This window comes from Prionailurus viverrinus, chromosome D2 (genome assembly GCF_022837055.1).
Source record: "Prionailurus viverrinus isolate Anna chromosome D2, UM_Priviv_1.0, whole genome shotgun sequence".
Taxonomy (NCBI): Eukaryota; Metazoa; Chordata; class Mammalia; order Carnivora; family Felidae; genus Prionailurus; species Prionailurus viverrinus.
This window is the reverse complement of record NC_062571.1, coordinates 58,747,328-58,773,641: the sequence shown is the minus strand read 5'-3', so window position 1 is coordinate 58,773,641 and position 26,314 is coordinate 58,747,328. Positions and strand designations below refer to the sequence as shown.

Genomic DNA, 26,314 nt, shown 5'->3' with positions numbered 1-26,314 from the left:
GACAGTTAGCAAGCTTTCAGAGTCCTAGCCAGGGCACTGTCTCCACTGTATGGGTTTTGCCTGGGAAAGTGCTATTCACTCATGGGAGCCAGGGAGGTGGCAGGGGAAGTGAGACTATGAAGCTCCAAGTTTTCAGAGGGAGAAACTCCAGAGCCTAACAATGGTGCCCCTGTAACCTGGATATTGTAGTTTAAAGGCCTTTAGTCTTGCTCTTCAGGGACAACGATCTCAGCCTGGGCTCTGCACTGTGAGTGGGTGTGCCTGGCTGCACTAGGCTGTCTTTTACAATCCTTTAGAGGAGGTGTCCCAATAACTGCTTTGTAGCTTGGGGTCTATAGGCATCTGATGACCGAAAGCCAGCTGGCACACAACTGGAACCAGTGTCACCATCAAACCCAATTCTCTAATGTGTCCATGGGCTTCCCAAAGGTGGAGCTTTCTTTAGAGTCTTACAGGTTCTTCTGGCTTAAAGGACAGAAACATTTCCTAAACGACTCTTGATAAGCTCACCAGAGTACTTGATATTACTCTTTTTGGGTTAACTAGTTTAGATTTGGCTTCTAGTTTAGTCCCAGTGTTGCCACTTTCAAGCTGGCCTGTAACAGAGGCCCAGTGATAATGAGATAACGCCACTGAACCTGCCATCCAACTGTTAGAAATGACTGTTTAAAACACATCCACATCGATCTCTCACAAGTTAACTTTATAATGGGCATACATTTCGAAGAAAGGCATCAAATCTATCATCATCTCATTTCATCTAAGCTGTGCATGGCACATCATGAGGTGGGGAAGGGGCAGGAGCAATGGTCCCTCTGCCCCCGGAGTAGGAGTGAGTGGAGGTGTTGTCAAGGCAGGATGAGGTCTTAGGGAAGTAAATCCATAACTAAGAAAATAAAGTGAAAGACAAAGTAGGGGAAGGAAGGAGATTCCAAGTAGGGACAATGACAAAAGGAAGATGGAGAGGCAGAGATGATGAGTGAAGGGAAGATGGGAGGAAGGGAGAAGGAAGGGGGTGTGTTCTTGTTTGACTGTGAGATGGATTTATGGGCTCAGTTGGGACATTAGCTGTTCTGCCCAAGCTAGAAGCCTCTCAGGAGTGTTGCAAGTGCTGTATTTAGTTTATTTCTGGACAGGTTCTGTCCAGGCCACATGCACAGTGAGCTGTACCATTCTCTCTTTGTTCTTAAGAAAAAGTGATATGTCCCTTCAGGAACCTGGGAGCAAGGATCCGGGAACTCTAACCCTCTTTAAGCATTGTTCTGGAGCAAAAGAACGAGCTGGGAATAAAGCATTACATCTGGTAACAATCCTGAGTAAATGTACTCCTTCCTTATAAGGTACTGAGTTCCGTGTCGTGGAGGCATTCACACAGATGTTAAATAACCACTTGTCAATGATGTCAGAGGGAAGATTCAGACAGCTACAGCTAGGACCTAACATTAGAGGGAAGAAGCATGGTTCTGCATAGGGGGAGCAGGGTGGTTGCCCAGTACAGGGGTAGGGGCAGAGGTTGGGGGCGGGCCTATACTGTTGGTGGATGGTTGTATAGAAGGAAAGGTACTACCCACTAGTTACCTTCTCCCTAAGTCTCACAGCCTTGTTTTCACAATGCTTCCTCTTTTTAAATATATATATTAAAAAAACCCATAATCATAAACTACTGACATGTCAATCTGTCACCTTGAAAGAAATTGTTGATAAAGCACCACTCTAGAAAATGTGTTCAGGAAACAACCTCTCACCAGCTGCATTTTCTAGATTCAAGCATTACTATTTTTTTTAAATTCAGTTCTTTTATTGTTACTATTTTTTCACATTTTTGATTCAAGCATCACTTTTCATCACCTTGCTTCTCTTGTTCAACCATGTGAGAATTTCTTACTATCTAAAACAGTACTGTCCAATAGAAATATAATGAGTTGCATAAGTAATTGAAAACTCTCTTGTCACATTAAAAATAAGTAAAAACAAATAGAGGGAATTAATTTTAATAGTGTTTCGTTTAAGCCAACATATCCAAAACAATTTCACTTCAACACAGAATCAATATAAAAGTATTAATGAGGAATTTTGCATTCTGTGTTTGTACTAAGTCCTTGGGATCCAACGTGTACTTTGCATGCACGGCACATTGACTTGGATGGACCACAGTGTGTTTGGCAGCCCCATGTGGCTACTGGCTACTATGTTGGGCAGCAGAGGTCTAGCAGATCAACCTGAATCTCTCTGCCCAGTTCTGATAATCCGGCCTTGTGCCCAATGGTGCTCCCGCTGCTCGCACACGCAGAACCACTGGGCCAGCCCAGCTTCTCTCTTCACACTCCCTTGAATGCACTGTGCTTACTCATCTTCCATATGCCTGTTTATTGGTATCCCTCCTCCTGTTCTTTCCTAATTCTTAAAGGTCTGGTCCATTCGCAGCAACACAGTGCTTAAAATAAGTGTCACACAAACTCTTAATCAATTAGATACTACCCTGCTTTGGTCACTATTGCTTAACCTACATTTCTTCTCTCTTACTAGATTTTAAACTCATTAGGCAGAAGATATGTTTTACATTTCTTAGTATAGCCACTGGTGTCTAGATCCCTCGTTAATGCTCAACCTACTGATTGGCTCATTGAGGAAGTCAAACCACTGCTCAAAAGCCAACATGTTTTTATTCTCTCTTTATTACTGTAGATACAGGCATTTCTTAGTGCAGCTTGAGTTCAAATTGTCTTCTCTTACACAGCAGCCAGTTAGGAACTCAAGCATCCTCTAAATTACAAAGGAATGGAGACCTGTTTACCTTGAAACTAACCGAAGTAACTGTACACTTTTGGACATTTTGAGTTGGCAGCCAACGTGTCCAGAAGTTAACCTTCAACCAGTGTGATGACTCCTATCATTTAATGAAGTTCATCTCTCACAACACCATCTTGCAATTTAGGGATTCTGCCACCAGATGGTGATGGGGCATTTTGGTCACGGTTACACAATCTAGACTATAAGACATCGGCCAAATAGTCTTAGTGTAATGATGATATTTACCAAAAGCATTGTTAAAAATTTATAAGGATTCTTTGGTACCTTCATTCATAATTTACTAACTATGACTAATCGTGGCTTTAATATCTCTCCCAGATAATCGTTAGATACAACTTTCTAATTTTGAAGCTTATCTTAAAGTCAAATTACTTCTGGACTTAATAACGTTCTGGAACTTTTGTTGGACATGAAAACCCCTTGCAAGCTCTCCATGCAGCCAATCACAGGAGCCTGGGCTGTGAGGACACCTCTCTTCAACAGTCTTTAGCTTCCTCAAAAGCTCCCCCTCTGTTAAAAAGGTAGGGGGGCAGGTGGGTGAGGGGAATAAAAGGGCAGCCCTAACAAGTCTATTACATCAGCAGAAGGGAATTTTCAACTTTAGTCTAAGGCATCAACTTAACTTATATATACATATATATAAGTATATATATATTATTATACACATATATAAGTATATATATATGTGTATATATATATATTACTTTTTTTTTTAAAGAGAAAACCAGTACCAAAATAAAACAAACAAGTGCACGTTCAAACAAGAGCTTGAACTCCCAAAGTTCCCTTCTATAGAATTGTTACAATTGAAGTTTTTAAGAGACTGGGGCAAGGATTTGAAGGAGGTTTCTGAATAATACTTTAATTGGTTTCTAACCTCCCCTCAACTTCTACTTTTGACATTTAGTCTTCTCAATGTCAACATGTCGAGGTGGGAAAAGGGACCATGTTCTGTGCCACTTAGCCGCCCTGGGTCACAGCAAAGTCCTCTGGCCTGACCAAAAGGATGACACCTGCACCTGAGAACTGACCTCGGGTTTGGGGTTCTCAACATCAGGAAAGACACTTCCCTTTTATGTTCCTCATTAGCTGTAGAATGTCCCCTTTCTTTATGTTCTAGGCATGGATATCCATGAGCTCATCTGTAAGTTTCAAGAAAATCCTTACAAACTCCATGCCAGGTATTCATCTTAACACATTCCTCTTTGTGGAGCTGTCCAATACATCCCCTGAAAGTGCTCCCCAATCCAGGCACACCTAGACATGTTCCAGAAAACTCTGGGCTCACCAGTTGATCATTAAATAGGATGCCTCAAATTCTCATTCATTCTCCTCCCCAAACCAGCAAGCAAAATCTTCATATTGATTTCCTAAACTTAGGATGTAAATAACATTAGGGACTGAAAGTCTATGTCGCTCCCCGCCCCAAATTCCTATGCTGAAATCTTAACCCCCAGCGAGATGACATGTGGAGGGGACGCCTTTGGAAGAAGTTAGGTCCTGAGGGTGGAGTGCTTGCGAACGGAATTAGTGTCCTAATAGGAAGACAGCTTGCTTCCTGTCTCTGTCTCTTCCCCCATGTAAAGATACAAGGAGAAGATGGTTATCTGCAAACCAGAATGTGGGCTCTCACCAGACACTGGATCTGCTGGTTCCTTGAACTTGGACTTCCAGCCTCCAGGACTGTGGGAAAGAAGTGTTTGTTGTTTAAGCCACCCAGTCTATGACTATTTGTTATGGCAGCCTGAACTAAGACAAATGCGAAGACCTAAGAAACAAACTTAATTGAAAATTGCCAGTGCACTTATAGTAGAATTAAGTGCCTTCCTCTGGCTTAAGGATGCCAGACAACATTGCTGCTGACCGTCCACTGTCATTTCATGCTGGCCTCTGTCTTTGCACGCTGCGTACCAGCACTCAGATCCACGAACCACCGAGCTCTTTCCTGCCTCTGTGGTTTCTCTCTTGAACATTCTCCTCCCCTCCCCTTTCAGGTCCCAGAAAAAATGTCGTTTTGTCAGTCTGCTCTGATAACCATTCCTAAAGGAAACCCCTTGCCAGCTCTGCCCAATCACTGTTTATCCCACTACCTTGTTTGTTACCTTCCTAGCCTTTATCACTACCTGAAATTAGGTTCTTCATGATGCGGTTACTTGTTTATTCTCTCTGTCCCCCTCCTAGCACAGAAACTCTAGGAAGGCAGGAGCTTATGGTCTTGTTCACCATAGTATCTTGTCAATATCAAGCACAGAGTAGGTATTCAGTCAATATTTGTTGAACCGCTTACTCATATTGTGACTTTCAAGTTCTTTTTCCACAAACCGTGTGACCAGTACTACCAACCAGGAAGAGCTAGCCCAGTAGAGTTTCTCTGTTCTCATTTTTTTCCTATCTCCACTTCTGAGGAAGGCCTGCAATGAGAGGGCTTCAGGACAAGGAGGCAGGGAGGAGAATCATGGACTTTAGTTTTCTGAGGTTTAACTTTAGTGTCACATTAGATTTGTTAAGTGTCCCCAGTCACACACACCCATGAGTATTGCTGGGTTAGTTGCCACAAGTTATTTCTTCCTGGGGTTCCTTCAACTCTGATTTCCCACAACTCTTCCTAAAGACTGGGGTTTTGAGGGTTTGGACTCTGGAGACAGAGAGACTGAATTCCAAAGCTTGGCTCTGCCACTCACCAGCCATATGAACTTAAACTCCTCAAGCTCCAATGTCTTCATGTCTAAAATGGTTATGACAGTAGTACCTACCTGACAGGGTGGTGATCAGACCACCTGGATCATTCAGACAAAGGAGTCCCAAAGCGCATGCACAGAGCACCCCACAAACAGTTATTATCCCACCCCACCTTCCAGGCTCAGCCCCTCCCTTTGGTAACTTTCTATCTTTATGTTTCTATCTTCACCTCAGGGTATCTGCAGAGTTCTGGAACACAGAAAGCCAGGCAGTGCACACTGCTCTCAAATTATCAGAGCTTGTGTTCTGGACAGAAGGAGAGAACCTCCTCCCTCCTTTGTGATAAATATATCTCTCATAATCCAGGTTGCGACTGGACAAGATATACCAACTCAACTCATTGGGTGTTTTGTTGGACTTGGATAAATGGGGCTCACTCCAGGCATGTAACAGTTTGCAGAATGCTAGCAAATAAAACCTATCAAAGCACGAGAAGGAGGACATTTTAGAAGGTTTCTGTGCAATACCAATCTTAATGTGAGGTATGAAGCAATGGCCCCCCTACCCTTTAACTACAAGGCAATGAGCACTGTGGCCTCTCTCTCCTGCATGTGCAAAGTGATGGATGTTCCGAGCTCCACTGAGCTCAGTGATTGCTAAGGGTGTAATGGTTACACAAAGGGTTTTTGCTTAACATACCTGCCAAATTGCATTTTAGACTTGAAACAGAAAGACATAAAAATATACTATCTTATGGAAAATCACAGCATGGTTTCTTCCATATACTTGGTTTATTAATCACCTGCAAATTTATCTCGGAAAAACAAATCAACCTGGTGGCAATGGCAGGGGGTTCAAAAGAAACAGTTCACTGGCAACTTGTCTCAGGCAACCTAATTCCGCACTGGTTTATGCCTCAGTTTCCCCACACAAAAAATGGGGATCAGGAGATCTTAAAAGAGTGACAAATTAGTAATCAAGCTAACCGAAAACAGGGCCCTTGTAAAGCCAGGGAACAATTAGCACCCAGCGTTATCTTGGCGCATTGGATTGCACATCCTGTCCTGCTTCCCCAGCCGGCTGGCAAGCCGGGGATGGCCCTCCTGGGACAGTTACCTTCACAAATTGCACATCGCTGAGAATGTGCACTGAGTAGTCGGGAGTGTAGAGGTTGTTGCTGCTGCTGCACAGCTGGGTGTTGCTCCCCCCAAAGTCACTGCGCTCTCGGTTTGGAGACTCAGAGCGGTTCAACCCGCTGCAGCGAGAAGGGGACCGGTTTACTGCAGACAGTGAGGGAGAGGTGAGGGAGAAAAGGCAAGGAGAGGCGGGTGGGGAGAAAAGACAGGAGAACAGAAAGAGCGATGGGGAGAGGGAGGGGGAGAGAGAGAGAGAGAGAAAGAGAGAGAGAGAGAGAGAGAGGTGTTGTTTACTAAGGGCCCACAGGACTTCTAGGCGGCGGTAGAACCAGGCCCTCACCCTTCCCGTTAGAGCCCAGATGCTCAGTTTGTTACAGGAACTCACGGCTCCACTCTGCGCAGGCTCCTCCTGCTCCCCACAACGTCCACCAGGGAGGGGCTGGGGCAGAGGGGTACACAGCCTTTCTCAGTTCTGGTCTTTGGGTTAAGTGCTGGAGATGAGGACCGAGCTGTGAGCGTGGTTAGCTACTCCAAAGCATGAGATCCTCTATCAGGATATAAACTCTGTTCACGAACCTTATTTTACAAAGGCGAAGGCCTTGGGTTTGACAGCACATAGAACCAACCCTTGCCATGGTGAGCCATTTTGGCAGGGATAACTCAGGTCTGCCCTAACACTGTCAGGACACTGGACAAACGGAGACCCACAGACCTATTCAATCACATGGGTACCTATTCAAATCACATGAATAAACTGTTAAAATCTGTTCTATCCTTGTCCTTGACAACTATACCTTCATAATATAACGTAACGTAACGTAACGTAACGTAACGTAACGTAACGTAACGTAACGTAACATAACCTGGAAGGCCAACTCCAACTCCTTAGAGTTTTCTGCTAAAATATAAAACATAAAACAGGGTTGTATGGGGACAAATGGCCCCTACCCTAGGGGCTTCCCAGCCTCCTTACCCACCCCACCTTGCCCCCACCGGGAGGTTTAGGTGAGGAATTTCAGGATTCTGTATCTGAAATGTGGTCCTGAAGGAAGAACAAGGGCTCTCAGTGGGCACATCTCTTTGGCCCTATGAACTCCTCACCTACACGGAGGGGTGGGACTAAGAAGGACTAAACGGGGGTCCTCTAAAGTGTGTCTAGGGCAGGATTCCATCTAGGCCTAAGTGGGGGTGGGGGAACAGAATACTGGAATAACCCCCCGGACTTCTGCCAAAGGCATCTCAATGTTCAGAGTCAGTTTTGTTTTGTTTTGTTTTGTTTTGCTTTTTTGTTTTTTTAACCACTTTCAAGAACCATTCCTAGGGAAAGTTCAATTAAGACCACATCACTTGGTTTCAAAATGGATTGTGTGAACTATCTTCCCCAGATCAATGGAAGAGAGGGTCTTGTGGTGACCCTAGCAGAATCTCAACCGCAGAATAAACCTGAAGGAGAGACTGTCAAGCCCCCTCCACCCCTCTGCTTCCCAACAAATGCCACTCTGCATTTCTTCCCAGAAAGGGGAGGGTGTGCCGTCAGCCTCTCCTGACAGATTTAGTTCAGGGGCTCAAATGCAGAGTCCGCTTCCTCAGAGATTCCGCTCCTTGTTCTTCTAGGGCAGGACCTCGGGAATTTAATTCTGTCTCCTGAGATAATGGTGCCATCAATCAAGATAATTGATTAGCATGTATTTGGAGCCGAGTCCTTGAGGGTTGATGGTCTGTTTAGCTGCAAGCTGTTATTGTTGTCTGGCAAACTAGTGCAAAGGGTAAAATAACAATAGGCTGAATCATTTTTTCTCATTAGAGCCATAACAATCGCTGCCTTGATAGGATTATAGAATTGAGGATTTTATTTCCAGCCTCCCCTTCTCAGTAAGTGCCCTTTACATATATTCTGTCACTTATACCAGGAACCTGGGGGGTGCCCTTGACTCCTGCCGCTCCCCAGTCCCACACCAGGCCCTCTCACCTCTACTTCTGACATAATAAGCCCTTGGGCATCTATGTCTGTCCCCACTCAAGTCCCAGTTACCTGGACCACAGTCCCATCTCCCCGCTTATAAGCTTATGATCACCTCAGCTGCCAGAAGCACATTAAATAAGCTTTCTTTTATTTAGTCTGAATAAAATCTAAATTCCTTGCTTCATCCCTAATGTCCCCCATGACCTGACTCCCGATTTCCTGTCTGGTCTCATCTTGGGAACTCTCTTCCCCTCCCCTGCTTGCTCTGCTCCTCTCAACCATGCAAGTGTTCCCCTTCCCTCGCCACCTCAGAGGATGGCATTTCTACTGCCCACCCTGCCCCTTTCACCCCCACCCCCACTGCTTGGCTCTCAGTCATTAGGTCTCAGCTGAAAGCCAACTTCTCTGAAGACTTTGGCCGAACTGAGGTTTCCTGTTTTCTTCTATCACTGTCCCTTGTTCATTCCTTCAAAGTACTTTTCACACATTTTAATTCATCATGTGTTTGTACTTGTTACGTCTACTCAGTTCAGTGCTAAATTCCGTGAAGGCAAAGACCTGGTCTTTTCTGGTCATTGTTGTACACCCAGTACCTAGCACTGTGCCTGGCCTAGAGTAGGTGCTCAATAAAAATGTACAGAATAAATGAATCAGCACCTAAGGGTCCACTGAAGAGGTTTTATTTAGAATCTAAATTTTGTTTAAAAAAAGATTTCAGAGCTCTCAAATCATCCTGGATTAGAAAGCCTTTCCTTTGCAACTTAAAGCCATTCTGGGGAAGTTGACTTCTCCAAGAAGCTAGGGGTGGATAGAAGGACACTCCAAAACTGTAGCTGGAGAGAGTCAGAGAGTGGGCAGTGAGAATCCAGGGTACCAAGAGGCCTCAGGCTTTGGCCCAGTAACTCGAGGAAGAGGCCACAGGGAAAATGAGGACTTTGTCTGTTTAATAAAAGCATGTGAAACCAGGAATCCTGGACTCAGGTCTCTAGGGCCCTACCTATCCACTGGCTGATGGCAGGCCAGACCCCCCTCCACAGTGACCAAGGACTGAGAAGGACAGTGGTGGTGCCACAAAGAACAGAGCAAAGCACCCAGGTGATTGGGCAGAAAAATAAATATGCATTTCATTTCTTGTTCTGGGCCCTTGAAAACAAGCTGATGGGTTCTGGTGTGGCCAGACCCTCTGTGGCTTTTCTGGGGTGGTGGCTGCTAAGTAAGTCGATGGTGCTTCCTCAGGGGAGCTGCTGTGGAAAAGCAGGGCCAGCAGTCCTGCAGGAGGGGGACTTCTTTGTCGTGTGGGTGGAGTGTGGAAAACCCTACCCTGACCTGGTGGTCAAGTACCCTACCCTACCTTACCTCAAGTCCATTTGGAACAAGGGGACAGAGTGTGAGCAGGGCTGTAGATGCAGCCTCCCTGAGAAATAACCATCTCTCCACGATAACCATCCACTTTGCCTGGTGGGACACATTCTTGACATACCCCACATTTGCTGTTCCACAGCCTCATCCCTTATATCACAATCCCAGGCACATTCCAGAAGGATGGCAGAGAAACACAGGCCCATCTATGTACTAGACCACTTCCATCCATAGAAGGTTCTGCCTGAACCACATTCACACTGTTGGACACAGGGGCCACCACTATATCCCCGTTCCCCCCAGGGCTCTTGTCCTCATTGCCACTCTGCTGTCACTCACAGGGACCACACGTCACATGCAAGCAAGATCGCAGTTGGGCTAGGAGGAGAAACATGTTTTGTTTTGTTTTTTAAAGTCAGAACAATGCTATTGAAGGTTTATTCAAAATCCCAAAGGATTCCCAACACCAAAAGATACAACTGTCTTACAAAGGTCAGGCCTATAAAAGCAATTTTTAAAAGGAAAAGAGCCCTCATTTCATGACAAAGAAAGTCCCAGCTCATCTGAGTGTTGTGCAAGATCAATGTTTTCGTGTCCCAGAGCCTGACATTCCTCAATAGGTAGGATGCTGATGACTCGGCATCTTGGTAATTGTGCACATACACTCAGAGGTTTCTGAGCAAGGGGAATGGAAATGCTTTTAATAAAAAAAAAGAGAAGAAATCAGTAACAGACGAGTGCCCCAGCAGCATGGCAAACTAGTTCAAGTTGTATAATTCCCCTTGGCATTTCCTAAGAGCAGGGGCCCAGTTGGGGGAGTAAAGAGGAAAATCCTAACTACAGTCAGAGAGGTCTAAGAGGGGACTGATCAAACAGTGATCATAAAACTGACCACAGAATCCCTCAACAGGAGGGAACAGCCAACATATCCCTTGTTCACGGTTGCTATTATATTACACCCTCGAGCTGGCCCTGGAGAGACTGGGTGGTGGGGAGCAGGGTTTTCTGCTCTAGACTCCTAAGTGCTGGGGAGAAGTGTGATAGACCTCATTCCTACAGCCTTTTCATGGTAAGTCTACAAGGGATATCTGTCCTAGATAGTAAGCTAGAGTTATTGAGGTTGGGTGGAGAAGGCCCTGGGGTAAAATTGGGTGTGGGGTTGGAGAGGGGGCAGAAGAGGACTTTACACTGTAACTGGGGCTGGATGGAATCTCCTCTGCACCGATAGATGGGGCCCCATGACTCTATACACAGCTCTGGGACACTTGCCTCACTCATGACACCTGTACCTGGAGCAGAGCCCATGATACAGAAGAATACCCCACTTCCCTTTTCAGTCTGGGGATCCAAGGGGAAAGTAGGCTTCAGTGGCTTCCTGCTTCTATCTTTTGGAGCATGAGTGAGGGGTAAGGGGGAACAGCCCTCTTTGGTCATGGTCACTGTGCCATGGGCCATCTGTGTTCCCCAAACTGGATGGGGAGCTTAATTACATAGACCTAGAATAGTACAAACTAGGAATATTAAAATTCATCATTCTGGGGTAATATTCAACATCAGACAACCAAATGCCAAAAGCTCTCTGTCAGAGCTATAATGTGAACTCTGCAAATCAGCCCGAGTTAGGAGCCCAGATGAACTCGCTCACATTACATGGAGCTTTAATGGTTCCCAAATGTTTACTACACAAAAGCCAAACCAAAGGAATATTTCCACTTACCACATTTCACAAAGTAAAAGGATTATTTTTAGAGACTCCCTATATATTCTGGGAGGAAACTGTCCCCATCGATCTCAAAGCGCATTTCAGATGGTCAGTTGAACACTGAAAAAGACTCCTTGCTTCTGACCTCTCTCCTGCCTCTGTGCTTTTGTGGATTTGGAAGGATTGTCATGGGGAACTCAAAATCATCTCCCCTGAGGAAAGAAAAAATGGATGACTCTGGGGAGAGGGAATGGTAACTGCAATGGAGCCGTGTACTCTCAGTGGGTTGATCAGAAGTTTACTTTTTAAATGAAAGCACCTGCAAAGCTGGCTAACTACATCACGCACTGCAAGCAATGCACAAAACCACTCCGCTCTCCTTATTTCAAACCTAAAGTTCAAATAGAAAGAAACTGCTATGGACAACGGTGGCAATATTTGGCACAGGGACTGGTAGCCTCCATCCACTGTGAGCACCATAATTCATTAGCACAACTGCTTTCAAAATGCTAATAAGTCACAGCCCTCTAGGGGGCACAAAATGCCCATGTTCAGAGGGGCAGCCAGGTGCAGACAATAGGAGAGCGGGACCTAGAAGACTTGGATTCCATACATCACCAGGTGCTCATCAAGACAAGTGCATTCCTTGATCCCCATCACCTATTTCCCTCTTTCCTTCACCCCTTCCCCTCTGTTAACCATCAGCTGAACTGTTCTCTATAGTTAAGAGTTTGTTTCTTGATTTGTCTCTTTTCCCTTTGCTCATTTGTTGTTTCTTAAATGCCACATGTCACCGTATCGTACACCTGAAACTAATATAGCACTGTACATTAACTACACTGGGATTTAAAATAAGAAAGAATTTTGCAATACATACCCGTATATATCACATACATCTTAAATTTACACAATGTTGTATGTCAATTATGTCTCAATAAAACTGGAAACTTTTTTCTTTTTTTGAGTATAGCTGACACATGGTTATACTGGTTTCAGGTGAACAATTCAGTTTATATCTGATGACAAGTTTATATCTGATGCTGTGTTCACAAGGGTAGCCACCATCTGTCTCATTACATCGCTATCACACTATCACTGACTGCATGTGAGTATGCTCTGCCTTTGATTCCTGTGACTTATTCTTTCCAATTGGAAACTTTGGTTAAGAATAAAAAACAATTGGTAAATTTTGAAAAAAATAAATGTGAAATTAAAAAATAGAGAGAGATTTGGATTCCAGTCCTCACCCTTCCACCTCGTCACCACACCTGTGATACTGATCGATGGCTTTAAGTTTTCGGAGCCTGTTTCCTTATCTATTGTTTTCCAACAATAATTCCTTCGCATCTCCTAAGGTGGTTGTGGGGATCAAATAAAATGATAGAGTTCTTTTTAAACTTAAAGGCCCTATTGATTTCCACGATTTCTCATCTCCTCTGTGTAAGATGGGGGTAAGACATAATATATGTAAATAACTGTATCTGGATCATAAATCAAGTATGGGGCCAGGCAAAAGGGGACTGGATGAAAGGAGGTGAGGAGGAAAGAATCAAAGGAGAAGCAAGGCACCCATGACTTTTCTTTCCTCTTCCTGCACAGTCATTGCTCCACTCTGCAGAGGTAAACCGAAGGTTGGAAGAAGCTGGCCATGCTGTGTGGCCTACGAGTTTCCTTTGGGTTGAACAGCCAGTCATGGAAAATGCGGGGGGTGGTTAAAAGAGCTCTCAGGGGCAGATGGCGCCAACCAGGGTTGCATTAGAAGTAGCAACAGCTCCTGAGGGGGTGTGTGTCACATAGCAGGAACGAATCACCCTCATCTTGGTCTGACAACTGGGTTACCATCAAGTTTTTCATAATAAATATCAATGAACTAGAGTGAACCTTCCTTTAACCGGAAAGTTAAAATGAACTGGCTTGTCTGGTTAACTGAGGGTTATTTAAAAGGAGACTACAACCTTGCTTTGATCCTATTTGGTTGAAAAATGTGCATCTTCCGTTTCGGCTGAAACTTCCTAACACACTCTTCATTTGCTGAAACTCCCTGAGTGTGAAGGATCTTGAAGGTCCATGATGTGGTCATTTCTAATTGTGCCGGCAGGCAGAAGCAGACCAGTTAGCTGGTGAAGGCACCAGCCTGGCATCCCACATCGACTGAGCTGGCCTATGGTCATCATGAAGGCATGAGCTCTCACAAAGTGAGAAAAATTTTATTTCTTGGTGGAAGATCACCATTAAGTGAGAGAGGAAACCTTGGTGAAATCTGAGAAGGTGACTGACTTGTCTTGTACAGATAAACATGGGAACCAGATGATTTTTGATGGGAAAAATGTGATTTGGGAGAAAGCAGGAGTCAACATAAATATTTCTGAAATTGCAAACTTGGGGGCTTGGGGTGTCAGGGCATAGCCTTTTTGAAAGTTGAGGGTGTACAGATAGCAAAACATAACTGGATTCTTGATGACTGAGGTTATGGTAAGGCCTCAGAATCATACTGTAGCATTGGGATAAGGGAGACAGATGTGGAGGATACAGGGAACTGGACTGTGTTTTCACATTCTAACTTTTAACAAGTAAATTCTTGGTTTCGTCATTACTTACTCCATGAGCCTAAGAGAGCAACCTCTAGAGATGAAAACAATACAAACACTTAATTGCTTATTTAGATGTATTACATTCTACTCAGTCCTTGAGTTACTATATAGTTCTGTGAGGAGCTGCTTGACCCAGTTAAAAAGAAACCCAGCATCTTTTATTTAATTAACAACAGAGGTTAAACCTAACGAAAAGTTGTTTTGAAATTTTACACATATTCTTTGTATGAGTAAGGCCAGAGAGAATATGGTCGCTACTGGGTAACATTATGAGGAGGAGGAGGAGGAGGAGGATGGGTTAGCTAAAGGCAGAGACCACATAGAACAAAAGGTGGAGGAAAAACAGATAGTAATAAAGAACAGTATTCCATTGTCTCTGTTTCTCTCCTGCTGCACTCCTCATCTTCCATTTTGCAGTCAGACAAATGACAAGAAAGCTCACACCATCTCTCAGCCCATCATTTCTCCCTGTACACACACAAAGACATCCCGGGGAGCTGAACCCGAGTGATTGAACCAGCAATCCCTGGGCTGTATGTGCAAATGAGTGTTACCTGTGTGGCGTGCTATGCCTTAGTCATGGCCGTGCCTGCTGGGAGAGACTAGTTCTCTCACAGGATGGTGACAGAGACCAAAGGCCTCCTGCGAACCCTACAGGATCTACGGACACCCGAAACACCCATGCATGTTTACCTGGGGAGCCCGCCAGAGAGTCCCCTCTGCTGAAGGCGAAGGTACGAGACACAGAGACAGGCACTAAAGAGTCAAGGGCCAAGGATTTGTGAGATGCAAAAGGGAAGATAAACATAAAAGAAAGACAAAGAGCAAAGTGTGTAAGTCATGCTGTTCTTGAATCTTCACAACATTACATTTCTCCACTTCTGAAAACAGGGAAATTGCATCCTCTCACAAAGTCACTCTCCAGAAGGAGGAACATAAAACAGAGTTTGTTGAAAGTCTTCTCAAAAGATGTGCAGTAATCTTAGAGGGAATGAGACCTGTCAAGAACAGGCAGTGTCCTGGCAGGGACTGTGTGTATGCAGCATTCTCTCTGAGCCAGCAAATGCACTGGGAGTCCAGCACCGCATCAGCACCAGGCTCTCCCAACTGCCAGACCTGTGGGAAGGCTAAAAGCAAAGTGCACGCTCCTACAAGGGGCGGCCTTAAGGAAGCGGAATCCTCCTGCCTCAGGCTCCTAGGAGCTCCTCGGTGGTCACAGCACTGGGGAAGAATGGTGCATTGCTAGGTCGAGGGGTGTTTCTGTCTGGGAATCTGTCTTCCGTGTTCTTACACGATTATTCTGAGAGCCACCTTCCTTGGGGACTAAATGAAATCAGTCTGCAGGTAACAGCACACTGAAACATGCAACTTCTGTAGCCTTATCTGCTGCACCAGATGATTTTACTGAAATTACCCATATACGCAGGGGAGTGGGAGAGCTTTATACCTACCTGATAATCATTTACTCTAACACCAGATGTCGAAGAATATTGGCTCCTAATGTAGTGAGACATACTGGAATAAGAAACTCCATAGTCTCAAGAAGCATCCTAGAGCTTCCTGGGCTGCAAATTAAATGTATACTCCACCAAACAGGTGGGAGACAGTCTATCCCTGCCTACCTCACCCTGTGGGCAGCCGTTCCCTCTACCCTGAGCTCAAGCCTGGTTCCTTCAGAGTTCTAGGCTCACTGTGGTCCTCCTGGGTTCTTGGCAATCAGACCCAAGATAGAGGAGACAGTGCTGGCTGTGTTCCCTTTGCCCTACACAGGAAAAGCAGGGGGACTTACTCATAACCTCAAGTTCAATTCTGAGGCATAGGTCCCAGGACGAGTGCTCTGGCAAATCTGTCATCCCATTTATCTCCTTCAAAGGCTAACAAAGCTACAGGCTGGCTTTGAGGACAGGGGTAGTTTGCTAGACCAAGACCCTATAAGAATTTACTGCCTTAAGCTCTCCTTTGATTTCAGGTTGACGTTCTTGGCCAGTGAAAGATGCCAGGTGGCTGGATCCCTGGGCTGAGGACGCATCTGGGACAACTGTGAGGTGTGGAGGCCCTGGCAGATATTTCACACTGGGGAGGGCTGGGGGGGGGGGTGGACAACAGAAAATATTTCCATACCCATACTGCTAATTCGATTTCTTTTTCCTTCTGAAGATTTATAAAGATGCTCAGAAGTGAGGCGAGGGAAAGAGTTTAATGCTACTTTTTAGTTAACCAGTTTTGAAGGAGAGGTCAGTGTTGCAAGTTTACTCCTGTCTCACTTATAAAATGGAAGGATTTTGATAGAAAGAACTAGAGACAGGAAGAAAGGGAGGGAGGAAACCAGATAACATCTTTCTACTACTTCTAATATATACATGTGTATATATATACACACACACATATATTTTTTAAGAAAAGCCATTCAAATTAGGTGGGCTGGGAAGTCTCATGTAGCTCTTTGTTTCCACCTCCTTTGGTCTTCTGAAAGAGCCAGAACAAGGCCAACAGAGGTAAGTAACATTTAGAATCCTAGGAATTACTCCACTTTGAGCAATCCCTAATATGATGGATGGAAATCTTTAAAGAACCAAGATTTACCTGGTCCTCTAGCCCATCCCTCACCCATCCAGGGTTCTTGTTCTAAGATGATGAGCTTCCTTCATCAAACTTGAGATTTGTTGGCTTATATAAGTATATAATCTTACATTTTACAGATCTTCAGCTCATGGTGGGCTATGTCTTAGGTATGGGCAGGTACTTCAACTTCATTTCAGCCTCCTGCTGGGCTAGGTTGTGAATTACACTGTAAAGTGTTCCAATCTTTCCACACAGAAGTTGCATTCTGGAACATGTTGGGTCTCAAATGTGTATTTCATTGTGCTATGTGAACTAGTCTGGACACTGGAATGTATCTGGGTGTCATCAACTCACTGGGTAATTTGGAGCAATTCTTCAGTATCTCTGTGTTAAAATGGTATCTACCTTTCATATCCCAGGGATTGTGATATCAAACTTTGGAACCCTCTGATAAATACTGATATAGTGCACTTTGTAAAGTATCTTTTATAATAAGAGAAAACACCCCATTTGGCATTAAAATAGCCACCTTTGTAAACACCAACAGCTGAAAGCAATGCAAAATTCAGACCAGTGAATTAATAGGCAATCTAGAGAAATAATTCTTTCTGGATCACACTTACATTCCAATAAATGCCATGCCTTCTAAACGCAAGGGCAATAACTACACACATGAAACAGCAAGAAGGTAGAGCACAGAAGGGGCAGAACAGACCAGCCATCAGCCCTGGGCCAGCCCCCAACCATTCACATGCACAGCCAGCTGGCAGCCAGCTCTCTACCAGCTAAGATGTGGTGACAAGGAAAGAGATGTAGATAAGCAACATATTGCACCAGCCTGGGACTTACATCCTAAGATCTTGCAGTCACTTCCTACTGACCCCACAGACACAGCAATGACTTACTAGGGTTTTCAAATAAAGGCCAGTGGGTGAATTATATCACAGCAGAGAAGGAAAGGCTGAACCTCCACCAGAGCACGCCAAACACCTGCCTTCATTCCCCAGCATGTGACAACACATGGTGTCCTGCCCCGCCTCCTCCCCCCCTTACTTTGCTCCCCGTCACTCATCACTTGCCCATGAGCAGAGAAGCAGCAGAAAACATTGCAAACGCAGAAACTGAGCACCTGTGGTCTGTGGGTACCTGGCAGGAGGCAGTGTTCTTGGCAGAGCATTACAAAGAGGCTGCCAACATTTGTGTTAGCCCCAGCCCAGGCTCAAAGTGCTCAGTCCAGGTCCCCAGAGTGGGCTGAGGCAGGACTACGATGGGGGCAGATGAGGGAGGGGTTTGAGAGATACATACGAAAGACAGAGGATCCAGCCAGACTTCCAACCTTCCGCACATCGTTATCTAAGGACAGAAGGATGCAGTGTGTTTCAGAGGCAGTTCAGAAAACACGCCTTCTTATGGGAATTCCCCCTCTTCCACCCCACCCCCAGTACCAATTAACCCTGCAAAAACCAGGCGATCAGATGGAAGTGTAAAAAGCAAAAGAAACTTGTCTTTTTGGATGGAAAAATATCCACTATCCACTCCTAACACTTGATAATGTTACAGTCTACTATGTACTTCTACAAACGAACTCTCTTAATAAAAAATGACTCATACCCATTTTACAGAGGGGGCAACTAAAGCCTAGGAAGTTAAATGGCTTGTTCAGGGTCCCTAAGAGGAGTCAGGACTTGAACCCAGATGTTCTTTCCTATAATATTCCATTGCTTCCCCAATAACCTGAGACTTGGGAACAGGAATACCTGAGCAAGCAGTGGTCATGATGGCTGGGACACCATAGTAGGTGAAGGCTCCATTCTCGAAGCGAAGGCCTTCCTTACCAACCTCCACTTCTACTTTACCCTGGAGAGAGAAGGAACTGTGCTAAGGGTGTGTACGAGCACCTCCACTCCTATTACTGACTATGACCCTAAGCACTTTTGTCTGGATAACAAGTGGACTTACGTTCTAATCCCAGGGAGATGTGAAGTCTGTCCAGACTCATTTCAAAAATAGTGCCTCCAACCTCAGTAGCCCTTTGCAGTAAATTAACTGCTTAGTCCATAAAGGAGCATCCAGTCCTGAATAACCAAGCTCTCTTTGCATGCTATGATGGCCCTTTCATGATGAATGGCCAGGCACCAGCTAGCCCTGGGCTCTGTAAACTGTCCCACTGGTTTAGTGGGGTCTGAGTAGACCATCTCTAAGTCTGGTTGAGACAAAATCTGATTCTGTGTGGAGCTTGTTTCTTACCAGTGATAATGACAGCTAATGGGTAGCATGTAGTGTGTGTCTATGGGCCCAGTACAGTGTTATGCACACGCATAGATTCTTGTTCACTCAGTCCCACAACGTTATGAGGCCCATACTGCTTTTATCCCCAGTTTGCGGAAGAATCAATTAGAGTCTCAGAGAGATTAAATGACTTGGTCAAGGTTAGTTAGGAAGTGGCAATACTGGAATCTTAAAGCCAGATCTTTCCAATTTCTGAAGCAATACTCTTGCCACTACATTTTACTCCCTCCAGCTTTTATTTGAAAATGGTTAAGTTTACATTAAGCATAAAATAGATTACATGAGTTTATTATGTTATATCAACAATTTAACAAGACCCTCCTTGATTTCCAGCAGTGAAAATCTCTACTTTTGGAGAAGGGGGGTCATGTTATTGAGGTTATTTGGAAGGATGCGTGTGAAGCCCATCACAGGGTCAGAGCAGACAGGCCGTAGGTGGACTGTAACAAAGGGAGGCCATGTCTAAGTCGATTGAGTTTAATTAAGATTTTAAGGTAATCACTATATTTAGGGTCCATAAGATTCTGTTGAGGAGAGATGGGAAATAGTGACAGCACTAAGGGTGGAGCCAGGCCAGAGAGCCAGCAGTGTCACAAGCTGGAACCACACATGACGTGTATTTACACCAGGCCTATTCAGGCACTCAGGCAGAAGGCGATGGTACCTATGTGAGCACCAGGAAGATGCCACACCTCTTTCATCTGGTCTTCAGTTCCCTTCCTGGTCCTATTAAGGAGGAGAAGATCTGAGAGAGTGCAAAGGCTGACATGTGGCAGAGAGAATGGATGTGTTCCACAATGCCTCCAGGGAGTGGAGCAAGGAGTGGGTGGGAGTCCGATATGGTGATATTTCAGTGTGACAGAGGGAAGGGCTTTAAACAAGAATCATCTACAGGTTGGGGAGGGGGGGCAATGGACAGTTCCATTTCTGGGGATTTCTAAGCAGACAAGGAGGCATTTGGGATTCTATAGGACAATGGTTTTCGAAGTTCAGCCACAGAACCCCTCTGCTGGAAAAGTACCCACCCCACCCCACCATCGACACTGCTGACTGGTTAGACTAAATGCCATCAAGATCCCACCACTCCCAGGACACCAGCCAATCATACTCAGCCCCTTCTGTGGGTCATGAACAAACGTCCTCCCCAACTGGCTTTGCCCTGAAGTAGCAAGCTCAGTCTTCGAACCTGGCACTGGGGAGTCACGGCCATTCCTCTCCAGCCTGGAGATGCCCTTGTCCTGCCCTGAGAGGGTCTCCAAATTTCCCACTCACCTGGAGAAGCAGCACGAAGTAGTCTACGGGGCGGTTGCGCTGGTAGAGGTAGTGTTCTGGGGCCTTCTTGTTCTTCTCGTCAAACTTTAGCTCCTGGATCACATTGGGATGTTTCAGGAGCCGGAGCAGGATCTTCTCCGAAAGGTACAGAGATTTAAAGGGTTCCACCTCTAGGGGAGATAGGGAGGGAGGAAGAATCGCAGGTGGAGGAATCAGGATGGGCAAAACCAGGGCATGTATCTAGGGCCACCTCCATTCATGTTCCTGGGCACCAAGCTGGCAGGGCTCTTGTGATTCTCTCAGGTGGAAGGGGTGAGGGTGGTTCTTAAACCTGAGTGTGTGCCTCAGGTTTTCGCCATGCCCTCTGGGGAGTGTATCTCTGTGCTGGCACACTGGAGAACCAGGTCACCATTTTGGAAATGTCAGTTTTGCTACTTATTTTTTTCTTGATTTTATTTACAGTTGTACGTGGATTTAAAAAAGAAGGCAGTTTCGCCATTTGCAACAACATGGTTGAACCTGGACGGCATTATGCTAAATGAAATAAGCCAGACACATAAGGACAACTATGTATGATACCACTCACATGATGAATCTAAAATAGTCAAACTCATAGAAGCAGAGAGTAACAGCATGGTTGCCCAGGCCTAGTGGGAGGGCGACTTGGGGGAAGTATTGGTCAAAGGATGCAAAATTTTGTATGCAGGCTGAATAAGTCGTAGAGATCTCCTGCATAGCTTAGTGCCTATAATTAGCAATACTATACTGTATACTTAAAATTGTGCTAAAAGCATAGGATCTGATGCTAACATATAAAAAATAATAATAAATAAAGAGGGTGGGAGGAAACTTTTGGAGGTAGTGGATATGTTTATGGCATAGACTGTGGGAATAGTTTCACAGGTATATACTTATCTCCAAACTCAAGTTGTTTGTGTTAAATATGAACCACTTTTTGTATGTCAATCATACCTCAATACAGTGGTTTAAGAAGAAAGAGTAATGATAAAAAGAGCACAGATAAGTAAGCCATGTGAACAACAAAGGCTTTAATGCTATGATCAAATGAAATATAGAAAATTCAATCTGGCTTATTTGTAGGACATGTATTTGTTGAGTGAAATGAAATTCCAGGGCGCCTGGGTGGCTCAGTCAGTTAAGTGTCCTACTTCTGCTCAGGTCACCATCTCACAGTTCCTGGGTTTGAGCCCCGTGTGGGGATCTGGGTTGACAGCTCAGAGCCTGGAGACTGCTTTGGATTCTATGTCTCTCTCTCTCTCTCTCTCTCTCTCTCTCTCTCTCTCTCTTTCTCTCTCTGCCCCTCCCCAACCTGTGCGCGCTCTCTCTCTCTCAAAAATAAATAAACAAAAAATTTAAAAACAAAGAAATGAAATTCCAAGTTAATAATACAGAGAGTTAATTACTGGATAAGTTATCAAAAATGTGAAGCACTGTTGTACCCCATTTACATATTAACAAATATTATATGGGATGTGATGTGATGTGATGGAAAACAGGCAGACAGTAGTGAAATCTGTATTCAGAACCAGAAAACATGTTGAAAACTACTTTAAAGAAGCTCCAATTTAAACTTTTCTACTTGTTGGCACCCGGAACAGTATTAGCACTCATTATATTCTCAATAAATCTATGTTGGATTAACTGACAACAGAACTTAGTCATGGGTGTGATCATTCTAAGTCAGCACCCTAATTAGGCCTGGATCAGAGACACATTTTAGCTGCTTTACAAGAAGGAGAAATTTGTATTTGGATCCTCTCGCTTTTTTTTTTTTTTCTTTCTAGAGATTTCAAGATTCACAATTGACTTCTGTATTTTAAGAATTTGAAGGTCACAAGCCTATCTGGTCCTAGGAGGTTATGGGACCCCAGGCCTTGTGGCTAGGTGGGACAGGGCCTTTCCCTCTTCAACAGGAAGATCCTTGGGGGCACCCCAGCTTCAACAGGACGGAGCTCGGCTCCTGCCAGGAAGCAGGTGGAGGAAGGGAAAAGAGCAGCAGTGGTTCCTTTAGCTCTTTTCTAGAGTAAAGGAGAGAAAAGCAGAGTTGAGTTGTACTCACTTCCACCCAAGATCAGGCCTGGGGCTGAAAAAGAAAAGTACGTGGCATCCTGTGGCCCTACCTAAGGCACCCCAACCCCTGGGACAGTGGTTCTCAGTCTGTGCTGCACACTGGTTAGGTTAAGAATGATTGGTATGTGGGTTTCACCTTCTAGATTCTGCTTTACTTGCCTGGGGAGGAGACACAGGTGGGCAGAGTCATACCTGTGGCCATGAAGCGGTGCGTGGCCAGCAGAAGCTGTGGGGAGATCTTCACCCTCATCTCCGAGTCGGAAAGCTTAAACAAGGAGAAGTCATGCCGCTTCCTCTCCCGGTGTGGGACCCTCTGCTTTTTCCGATTGTCGGCTGTAGGATCACAGGAGACAGATGGTCACTATCTCAGAATCGCTGGTGATTTTTGGAAGTTTCCCCAGAGTCACATGGGACAAATAGATCCTTTGGGATCACATGAATTTCTGCAAAGTGTCAACTGTAGGTGACATCACAACTTCTTTCCCAGGAAGCAGAAGGATGTTGATTGAAGGTGCGAGACAGACGCTGCCATGTCTCAGTATTATTTACACTTAGGTGGTGTAGAGTGGAAAAGGGGACAGGCTGGCCTGGCACCCCCAAGGCTGGGGCTCTAGTGCCAGCTCCCTTCCTTACAAGCTGTGCAACCTCTCTAAGCATCAGAGTGTGTGTGTTTTAATCAATACAATGAGGTTAATAATCAGCAATAACACTTCTACGCGTGCCATGCAGTTATTATGAGACTCCAATCAGAACCTACCTGTGAAATGATTACAAAATGGCATTCATACATGAGGGACTAGCATTCTCAGCATAAAGGGGATTGGCAGAGCCCGAGGTTTCTGCCTCTGCCCTTCTCTCGTCCCCAGAGCTGGGCTCACCAGGTCTCTTCCTGCTGATTTAAACCACACCCTGAGCACCCAAGGCATGTCACCCAAAGGACATAGGTGGTCACCTCTTCCCACTGACAGTTCTGCTCCAACCCTAGCCTCTCCCCTAGGAGAGACTTGAGAAAAAATCAAGGGAAGAAGAAAGGAGAAGGAATGGGGAGAGCCCTATAACTTACAAAGGGGGTTCTCTAGGCAGGGCTCTCAGACGACTTAGAGGGACCCTAGACAGTCTGTGATATTGATTGAGAATATCTGCTTTTTCCAATTTAATTTTTTCTCCCTTATTTTTTAAAGCTTGTGTTAAAAGATATTTTTTTAGGGGTAGGGAGAATGTTTTCTTTGGTCAGGTGTCTTTTGCTTTCCCTTAGGTTTGGGTAAAATTTTGAACTGTCTCACCTATTTCATAGCACTAAGGGGGGGCAGAGAAAGGGATTTTGGGTTTTCTCCAAACTTGGCCTGGAGACAAAAAGGGCTGCAGGGAACTTTCAGTGCAGGCTGGGTGGATGCAGTGTAAATTAAAGGGAATGAACCCCAAGGAAAAGAACCAGGGCCCCAGAATCTGGCTCCCTGGTATTGTCCTTCTCCTTTTGGAGCTCACTTCAGCCCCGCTGTTTGGGTTTCCTTTTAGAAGTCAGAAGGTGCCCTCCTATCGTGCTGTTGTCTTGTGGGCCTATCTTGGCCTCTGGGCTGCTGCTTGAATGCTCCTTTTGCTTGGGTAGCAACAGTGGCAAGAAGCAGACCCGGCTGTCCTGGGGGTCAGGGTCAAGTGAGTAGAAACACCGTATTCCCGGTTCCTTGGCCTTCTCACAGCTTTAAGGAATCATGCCAGAAGCTTATTTATAAGGGCAGGAAAACCCTCGCCTTCTCATTTAGATAGAGGATTGCTTAGCAAGAGAGCAGCAAATACATGTATCGGATCAATTCTTTTGTTCTCACTGGTGAACAACCTTTATATGACATGCTTGCGTAACTATCCCCTCTCCCTTCTCCATCAGAATGCCACTTAACATTTCATCATTGGAGAATCATTCATCTGATCTTCCTCTTTGTTCCCATTATTTTAACAGTGAGTATTGGGAGCACTAAAGTTGTTAAATGCTGAGGTTGTTAAATGCTGGAGGAAGGAATGTACTCATTCAGACTACTATCATTACTTAGCCACTAACACTTTAGTGTGAATGCCTTCTTCAATATATCTCCTGAGACACTTGGGAATTTTTAATCAAGAGTGGTGGGCAGAGGTGAAGGGAGAAGGGAATGGGGGTGGGGGGTGTAGAGGTTAATCCCTATTGGAAGAAGTTGGGCCTGGCCATGGTATCACAATAAAACCAGATACTGTGACACTCTTGCTGTGTTTTGTCAAGGCCTGGTCCACCTTTTAACTTTGATCTCTTCTAAGTCTAAAGGGAAGGTAATCTTTCTGCACCACTCACTGCCTTACAGCATGAAAGCTTTTTCTACTGGGAGCTAGTTTCTGAATGGCTGCTTCTAGCCAATAAGGGCAGGGGTCTGGATGGAATGGGCTATCCAAGGCAAGGAAAAGGGACCGCCGTCCCATGAAGTGAAATTTGGAGGAGGAAATACTTCCTGGCCTAGGGATTCCCACAGATTTAGATAACACTCCCATCCCACAGACACAGCAAGCCTTTGTAGTGTTTGCAACCAAAGCTTTGACAAGGCTCAGTAACCAAAAGCAGTGTCACTGTCTACATAGAGTCCATATTGTTCCTGAGGGCTCAGGGGGTGGGAGGGTGAGGAGAAAGGAGATAGGGTGGGTGTTGGGGATGGGAAGGGAGAATGAGAAACCAGGCTGTAGGGCTGAAAAAGCATGAGGGAGAAGAGCAGTATCAAAGAAGGGGTATTTAAGGTTTTGGCTTAGGTTGTGTGTGGGCAATCTCATGGCAGTCTCCACGCATGCTGACGCTGCGGTGTGAGCCGACTGTGGGAACAGTTCCAGGGAGTGCTAGGTTCTGTGTCTAGGCGGATGAAGAGACAAAACAAAACAACACCGGGGACAAAAACAAGGGCAGAGTGGCCACCTGAGGCACACTTGGTTTCCTCTAGTTCTTTTTCCATCCAAAGGCCAGGAGGTCCCCTTCTTAATCTTGGCTTGGTTCCTGAAGGTTCTCTCCTGATAAACATCTAGCTAGCATGTTCTCAGTGACTCAGGGTGATTCAAGCCAGGGTATCTTGCCATGCCAGCACCTGGCATTTGGGGGATGACACACAGTAATGATAGGCTTGTCCTGACACCCTCTCACAGCCTATATCAAACTAAGCCAGCTCTGACAGTCTCAGAAGAAATAGGATGACCTTAGACAACAGCCAAGGCCATGCACTTACTGTAGAGGTCAGTTTCATCCAGGATCTCCGACTTAATGATCTCCTCTATGATGTCCTCCAGAGTGACAATGCCCATCACCTCATAGAAGGGGTCCCCTTCTCCCTCATTATTCACCCTCTGGACAATGGCCAGGTGAGATTTTCCTAGAGAACAAATGAAGTCCCAGTTAAGCTCTGGTACATTTTTAGAAATCTTTCCTGATGAGAAATTACACAAAGTTGCTCTGTGACCAATCTTGGGACTGAACTCATCTTAGGACCTCCTTGAAATATGAAGTTTGTATACAAGCTCTTATAAATGCAAACCTTGTACTTTTGGATCTGTTTCTTTTTTAGGAAAGTTACCTAATATACATAAAGGCAGTTACCTTTTTTTTCTTTGAACTTTCACAGATTAGTAAGTGTATCTAAGTTGAAGGAGGATGAATAATCTAATTGAAAGAATGAAAATTTGGAATCAAAAGAATTAGGTTTGAAGCCCTTCTCCTCCTCCAAACTTCTCCTATCCGTTCTCCCTAACTATTCTGGTTACTGTATGTGCAACTGACCCTAGGCAAATCATTTAACCTCTGCTGAGTCTCAATTTTCTCATCTAGAATTAGGGAATAATACCAGTACGGTAATTTTTA

The 26,314-nt window shown here is 45.0% G+C and overlaps 1 protein-coding gene across 2 annotated transcripts in view; it reads right to left on the bottom strand.

The window, feature by feature from the left end:
- The window catches only part of CNNM1 (cyclin and CBS domain divalent metal cation transport mediator 1), a 58,075-nt gene that overhangs the window by 6,985 nt on the left and 24,776 nt on the right, over nt 1-26,314 (bottom strand). Inside the window, exons 2-8 of one of the 2 annotated variants that reach the window (XM_047825576.1) lie at nt 25,686-25,829; nt 22,648-22,788; nt 20,365-20,534; nt 18,561-18,660; nt 18,109-18,156; nt 14,935-14,997; nt 6,607-6,770 (exon numbers count right to left, since the gene is read on the bottom strand). In XM_047825576.1, coding sequence (XP_047681532.1) covers nt 6,607-6,770; nt 14,935-14,997; nt 18,109-18,156; nt 18,561-18,660; nt 20,365-20,534; nt 22,648-22,788; nt 25,686-25,829 — 830 coding nt within the window. The remainder of the gene's footprint in view (nt 1-6,606; nt 6,771-14,934; nt 14,998-18,108; nt 18,157-18,560; nt 18,661-20,364; nt 20,535-22,647; nt 22,789-25,685; nt 25,830-26,314) is intronic. The other variant, XM_047825577.1, reaches the window with a different exon arrangement.